The sequence below is a fragment of the Trichosurus vulpecula genome, chromosome 2 (genome assembly GCF_011100635.1).
Source record: "Trichosurus vulpecula isolate mTriVul1 chromosome 2, mTriVul1.pri, whole genome shotgun sequence".
Lineage (NCBI taxonomy): Eukaryota > Metazoa > Chordata > Mammalia > Diprotodontia > Phalangeridae > Trichosurus > Trichosurus vulpecula.
This window is the reverse complement of record NC_050574.1, coordinates 131,131,953-131,139,636: the sequence shown is the minus strand read 5'-3', so window position 1 is coordinate 131,139,636 and position 7,684 is coordinate 131,131,953. Positions and strand designations below refer to the sequence as shown.

At 41.4% G+C, this 7,684-nt stretch overlaps 1 protein-coding gene across 1 annotated transcript; it reads left to right on the top strand.

Moving 5' to 3' along the window:
* The first annotated feature begins 1,773 nt into the window (after window positions 1–1,773).
* LOC118840443 (nicotinamide N-methyltransferase-like) lies at window positions 1,774–7,684 on the top strand. The gene is made up of 3 exons (XM_036747954.1): window positions 1,774–1,930; window positions 5,064–5,271; window positions 7,230–7,684. Exons 1-3 carry the CDS (start codon window positions 1,774–1,776, stop codon window positions 7,666–7,668), a joined length of 804 nt encoding a protein of 267 aa, XP_036603849.1. The 3' UTR covers window positions 7,669–7,684.

Genomic DNA, 7,684 nt, shown 5'->3' with positions numbered 1-7,684 from the left:
TTAATCTGGAGTCCGTAGACCTACGTGAATAGATTTCATGTGGCCTATCTATGTGGATGAGTGAGAAAAGAATTCATTTTTATTTTCACTAGCCTCTAACTGAAGTTTTAGCATTTCTTTCCATTATAAATATTTTCCAGAAAAAAAAACATTTGGAGAAGAAGTCCATATGCTCCACTAGACTGCCAAAGCAAAGTGTGTGTATGTGTGTGTGTGTGTGTGTGTGTTTGGGGGTGTGTGTATGTGTGTGTGTGTGTGTTTGGGGGTGTCTATGATACAAGAAAACAAATTAAGGACCCTTGACTTAGATCAAAATAGTACTTGCTGAGCACCTAACATGTTTTTAGCATTGTTCTGGGCACTGTTGAAAACAAAGAAAATGTTTAAGCCATGGTGCCCAGAAAATGTCTGAAAACTTGGTGGAAGAGCCAGGGGGATGACTGGTTGATGTGATCAGTTCCATCTCAGTATGGATAGACTGACAGAGCTATTTGGCAACCTCTGTTCTTTTCATTTATGTGAGTATGACTATGAAAATTCTAAGTACTAGGCTTCAGTCCACATTCATTTGCTCTGTGACCTGAGGAACAGATCACTTCTGTGAGCTCTCTAGGTCACCTATTCAATGAGGATGCAAATAATGTCTGTTCTTAAATTCAAGGGACTTTGAGCTAAATATTCCCCCTGAATCAGTAACATTTATGACATTATTTTATCTCAAGATGCTGTTTTTTAAATGTATCACTTACATTTTTTTGTTTCATCTCTTAGAGTTTTTCTTTTAATTTGTCTCGCCTCTCCAACCAAGTTGTGAGCTCCTTTCAGGCTCCCTGAGTGCTGGAGTGTAGGGTTCAGACTTTAAAATCCAGATTGGGGATTAAGAGCTAGAAGGGCCCAAGACTAGGTCATCAAATCCATTCCCCTCCCTCCGCCTATATTTTGCAGACTGCGCGGTAACAAAGCTGAAACAGGAACCCAGGTCCTTTGATGCCAGATTCAATGTTCTTTTGACTAGTTTGGGAGGAAATTCTGGAAAGATCTTATGGCAAGATGCAGTTTGAATTCTGCCTTGAAAGACTGGTACGATTTAAATTGGTTGATTAGAGCAGGAAAGGCGTGCTGGGCTAAGGGAGGCTGCTGAACAGAGGGGAAAGTTGGATAGGTAAGCTGGGGCCAGGTTATGGAGAGCCAAGAGTTAGGAGGGAGCCTCCACTAAACCTTTGAAACTGCTCCTTCCATTTCTAGGCCTCTTAGGCCTCCTTTGGAACTTTTTCAGCCAACAATTCTCAACACTATGCATATTTCTGATCCAAGTTTTCCCACATTCTCTGTGCTGGAATGTTAGTATAGGAAGAGGAGGAGGAATTGTGGTGGGGAATGTAGCCCAAGTCTCTCAGAAATCTCCACTCTTTGAGGAGTTCACTAAATTCTTCATTTTTTTCCACACACAACCCTCCTTCTCTGAGTGAATCCTCTTATTCCCTTGGCCAGTATATTTTGAATTGTGAGCTCTCCCTCACTTTCCCCCTCCCTCCCCTTCCTCTCCTATATCCTCCTCATCTTCCACGTCTGCGTTTCAGGACTTTTATAACTCATTGTCAGAGTAAAAAAAATGAGAACGCTTTCCCCCAGTTAGTGTTTAACTAACTCTTTACATCTGAGGTCTGATGAGACAGAGGGGCCAGGGTAACACCTGTCGGGCAGCTTTCCTTGAGGTGTCCCTGGACCAGCCAGAGGAGAAGCAGCAGAACTACAGTGCCAGGGTGAGACACAATGATGGACTCCAACTTCACTGCAAAAGATGTCTACCTGAGCCACTTCAATCCTCAGACTTACCTGGAAAAGTATTACACCTTTGGACCCAGCCCCTCTGCAGAAAATCAAATTCTTATGCATATCCTCAGGAGACTTTTCATGACATTCTCTTCTGGTAAATGTCCACTCTCCTCCCTTCACCTTCTATCCCTTCCCCATCTCTCCTCCCCCACCCCCAGAGTAAATAGTGATAGAGACCAGAGAATGATCACTGATTGATATGATCAGCTTCATTAAGTATTCTAACAATTAGGACTGTCCAAAAATGAAATGGCCTGCTTCAGAATTTAGTGGGTTCCTCCTCACTGGAATTTATGAAGCCAAGATTGAATAACCTCTTCTTGGAAATATTTTAAAGGGGATTCTTGGAGAGGTAGGGTTCCAACTAGATGGACTTTGCGGTCCTTTCCAACTCTAAATTCTGTGATTTTATAATAATTAAGTTCAGAATCACATGGTATAGAATGGGAAATGGAAAGGATGAAGAATCAGAGAAGGAAGGGAAAGAGAGACAGAGAGACAGCAGAGACAAAGAAGGAGAGAAAAACAGAGACAAAAGGGGGGAAAGGGAGACAAAGATAGAGAATGAGAGACAAAGAGGAGAGGGAGGAAGAGAGGGAGGGAGGGTGAGAGAGAGAGAGAGAGAGAGATTGTGTGCATGGAAAAAAAGAGGATTTTGTAAACTCCTTAAAGACCCCTGTGTTTCAGAGAGGCTTTGAGCTGCAGAGACTGATGGCATCTGTTAGGCAATGTGAATGTGACTAGAGAAACTCTTAAATTCTTGTTCTCAGCACACTCTAGTCCTCATTTACTCTCTGACTTGGAGAAAATCTCCTCACTCCTCTTGGTCTCCTATGGGACGAGTATTTTAAAACTGGTGCCTAACCCCAAAAGGCCTTATGAGTATCCATTTGATAAATGTCCCTCGAATCAATATTCTGTGGAAACCTTACACAATATGAAGGGGCATTTTGATTTATCTCTCTCCTATCTTAATTCCAATTTCTGTTTTTCCTTTCTATTCTGAGTGGATTTAAGCTCTTGAAAAGCAATATAAGATAACTGAAGGGGGACACTAACAATTTGGGGGATCATGAAAAGCTTTATGTAGGAGATTGTCAGCTGAATTTTGAAGGAAAGTAGGGATTCTGAAAGAGAGAGATGAGGAAGAAATGAATGCTAGGTATACGGCACACAGCCTGTCCCAAGGTATGTAGAAAGGACATAAAGGGGACAGATTATCCTACGTGAAGATATCAGGTAAACCACTTTGACTGGACTGGTAAGTTCATGAATGAGGGTGATATGTAGTGAGTCTAGAGGGGTAGGCTGGAGTCAAATTGTGACAGGCTTTAAAAGCCAGATAAAGAAGGTTGTATTTGATCTTAGAGGCAGTAGGGAGATGCTAGAACTTTTTGAGTAGGAGAATGACAGGGTCATGCCTTTGCTTTAGGAAAATCACTGTGGCAGCCATGTGGAGGATAAATTGGAGAGGAGAGATTTGATCGTGTTTTCTTAAAGTAAACAAACACCCTTAGACTTTTAATACTTTATTGATCATGATTGAGTGAGGCATGGCTAGTGCAGATCTAGGAACTGGGCTTTTAAAAATGAGCAGACCAAAGAAGCAGAGTGGAGAGAGCCAAGGAAACTGAGTCAGGACAGAGACCAGAGTTGAGAAGGGAGACAATACTCAAAAGAGTAGATTTGAAATTCTTTCAGCCACCATTCCTCAGTATTACACTTATCTCTGTTCCCAAATTTTAAGTGCTTAAGGGTAGGCCATATTGTGAAGAAGAGAGAAGATGAAATGTGGATACACTCAAGACCAGAATGTGCAGTGCCTGTACTAATTGTGTTAACATTCGCTACAGGAAACAGGATGGAATGGGTTATTGGGGGACATCTACATTCAATGTGCCAAAGTAATTTAGGAAGTAGTTCCAAATGTGATATAAGGTGGCACAGAGTCTGTGGCAGAACCCCTCTGCCATGTTAGTCCCTGAAGTATTAACCATGGAGAGGCAGTGTCATAGCAGCAGATTGGTATTGCTAAAGGAATTCTGGTGATCAAGACAATGATCCAAGATAATTCCAAAGGACCCATGATGAAAAATGCTATCCACCTCCAGAGAAAGAACTGATGAACTCTGAGTGCAGATTGAAACCTACTTTTTAAACTTTATTTCTCTTGCTTGTGTGTGTGTGTTCTTTTGCAGCATGGCTAATATGGAAATTAGTTTGGCATGACTTCACATGTATAATTAGTATCCTATTACTTGCCTACTCAAAGGGTGGGGGAGGGGTGGAAGGGAGGAATAGAATTTGGAACTCAAAATAGTAAAAAATGAATGTTAAAATTTTAAAAATCTGATTGAGAAATATTTAATGAAACAAATAAAAATATAATTGAAAAATAAGGAATTATGGGGCCTAGCCTCTCAAAGCTGTAACAAAGGTTTCAGCTTGTTAGGCTGACCAGGATATAACCTGGCCAGATCTACTCAGATTTTAGTTCTGCTATCTCTTATGCAGGTGACCCTGGGCAAGCCAGAGGACTGAGATTTGGAAGGTACCCTATTTATATACTGAGAACCATACAGGTTGAATAGTCAACACAAGGTCATACAGATAGTCAATAGCAGGGCCAAGACTGGAAATCAGATCCATTGACTCAAAATACAACATGCTCTTTACTCTACCATCTACCTCTTCTGAGCCTTGGTTTTCTGATCTGTAAAAGGAGAGTGGGTATACCCACTTTGAGAGCCTCATAGGCAGGTTGTAAGGATCAAGTGAGATATTAGTGAAAAGGATCTATGACTTGTTTAAATGTTTATATTCATATCATTATTATATAATACACAATAATTAGATATAATAATTAGCTTTAATCTCAGTGAAGGTCACCATTTGGGACCCAAGTGATTTATTTTGCTTTGACTTCAAGTGAAATGAATCACTTGAGTCCCAGATGATGACCTTCACTGTGATCAAATCTATTAACAGTAATATAATTATATAAACATTTACATGATTTATCATTTTATTTATATAGTTTATTCTTTACTGAATTGGATTCCCTTTTAAAATGAGTCATAGGCAGGATAAGCTCATATCCCTCTATCACTATAACATTGAAGATCACAAGTTGGCATCTGATTCAGAAATCCATGTGATAAAATGGCCTTTATTCCTCATAGCACCTCATCCCTAACCACCCATTTTTGCCCTCTTCTCTGGGACAGGCAGGGTGAAAGGAGACCTCCTGATTGACATTGGCACTGGCCCCACCATCTACCAGCTCCTCTCTGCCTGTGAGGCCTTTAAAGAAATTGTGGTCACTGATTATACTGACCAGAACCTCAAGGAGCTCAACAGGTGGCTAAAGAAGGAACTAGAGGCATTTGACTGGTCTCCTGTGGTAAAATATGTATGTGAACTGGAAGGGGACAGGTAGGTTTTCCTCTACCTATTTACCAGATCTGTGGGGTACTTGGGGGTAAGCATAACTCCCTGAGGCAAAAATTATCCTTGGGGGTCCAAGTACAGTGGAAGAAAAAGTCAGAGAGAAACAGATAGGGACAGAGAATGACAAAGAAAGAGAGGAGGGGGGGGGGAGGAGGGAGGGAGAGGGAGAGGGAGAGAGAGAGAGAAAGAGAGGAGAGAGAGAGAGAGAGAGAGAGAGAGAGAGAGGGAGAGAGAGAGAGGGATCAGAGCTACCCACAGAAATATAGAAAAATTCAGAGAAAGGCAGAAGGTAGAGAACCAGAGGCCTAGAAAAGGAGTCACGCATAGAGACAAGTAGAAAGAGAGAAAGAAAAAAGGGAGACAAATTAACGAAGAGAGACATGGACATGGCCAGAGAAAAAGAGATCTGAAAGCCTTTCAAGGTATGGAATATGCATGAGTGCAGAGCTGGGGAAAACTGCTTAGTGTGGGAGGGAGAAGGGGACAGGAAATAGAAGGACCCAGGCCAGTTCTGTGGAAGAATTCCAGCCCAAATTCAGAATATCTTTTCCCACATTAGTATTTGCCCTCTCTGGGGTTAGATGCCACTGCTAGCCATCTGAACATACAGCTAGAAGGTGACTGATGCTGAATGTCCCAGCAGCAGGGTAGACAGTGTCCTGATTGCCCACGCTAACACAGATAAGTCAGCCTTCATTGGAGGATTCTCTTCATGGCAGATGACAAGTGGAAAAGGTAGGAACTTCCCTGGCTGTCTGTCAAGAGTATGGAGGACAATATGCCCATCCCATTTAAAATACAATGTTAACTTCTTCTAGCAGAGCTGGGGAAGAGGAATGCTGACTAAGGGAAATCAATCAATCAACAAAGCACCAAGCATTTATTTTGTCTGCTTTGTGTCAGGTGCTATGCTAAGTCTTAGGTATACAAATACCTCCCTATGTGAGAGGACTTTGCATTCTAAGGGAGGAAAGAGAAAAGAGAGAGGCTAGGAACATAGAAAGAAAAATATTCAGAGATGTAGCTTTTATTGATACATTCATTTCCTAGTGTGCATCAGTACAAAAGTACCAAATTACATTATTTTGCGTCAAAAATTTTTGTCTTAAATTACATTTATGGAAATTTTTCAGTTAAATTATACCAATGATAAATACATAATTTAAAAAGTTTTAATATGCATTTTTTTTAAAAAAACAGACAAACATTAAAATATCTATAGTAAAAAATATTTTCAACAAGAAGGGAGCATTTCAATTTTGTAAAACCATATTATTTTGTAAGCTAGGAGAAATTCAAGGTAGATGCTACCACCTTGCAGCTGATTCCAATCCATTTCCTATAAAACATTTTAATGAAGCTAGTGCAGTTCCCACCCATTTCAATGTATTCCCTCCAAATATTTCAAGCTAGTGTAGATACTGCCCTACAGCTCATTCTGATCTACTTCCTATAGAATACTTTAACAGCCAGTGTAGATAGCACTCTTCTTTGCATTCAAAGTATATTGAAGCAGCCAGGTGGTGCAAAGGATAGAGCACTGGGACTGGAATCAAGAAGACCCAAGTTCAAATCTGCTCTCAGACACTTATTAGCTGCGTGACCTCTCTTTGCCTCAGTTTCCTCATTTGTAAGAAGCAAGTCATAAAAACACCTACACCTCAGAATTAAATGAGATAATAATTGTGAAGTTCTTCAGAGTGCCTGGCACACAGTAAGCTCTATGTAAATGTAAACTATGATTATTAGCTATTATTCAGGACTCCTGGGTATGTTCTCCTATCATTTCCCCCCTCCTTCACAAAGGAGGTAACTCCCAAACAATTAGGATTCTGGATGGTCTTGTCAACAGGGTCTGAAGCAAAGAGAGTCAGCACTTATGTGATCAAGGCAGCACAAGCTGCCTCTTCCTTTGAGCATGCTTGTCATTTTGTGTGTTTCAGAGAGAAGTGGGCTGAGAAGGAGGAGAGATTGAGACAGAAGGTCAAGAGGGTCCTGAAGTGTGATGTGACCCAAAGCCAGCCTTTGGGTCCTGTCTCTCTGCCCCAGGCTGATTGCCTGCTCACAGCACTGTGCCTGGATGCCGCCTGCAAAGACCTCCCCACCTACCAGCAGGCCCTGAAGAACCTCAGCAGCCTACTGAAACCCGGAGGATTCTTGGTGTTTATTGATGCCCTCAAGAGCAGCTACTACATGATTGGTGACCAGAGGTTCTCCAGTCTCTCCCTCACCCAGGAGGCTGTGGAGGATGCAGTGGTGAAGGCTGGTTACATAATTCAGGAGTTTGAAATCATTCCCCAGAGTTACTCCAGGAACAGAGCAGAGAATGAAGGGCTTTTCTACCTCGTGGGGCAGAAACTCAATAATTCTGTAGAATTATGAAGTTAATCATGCATCA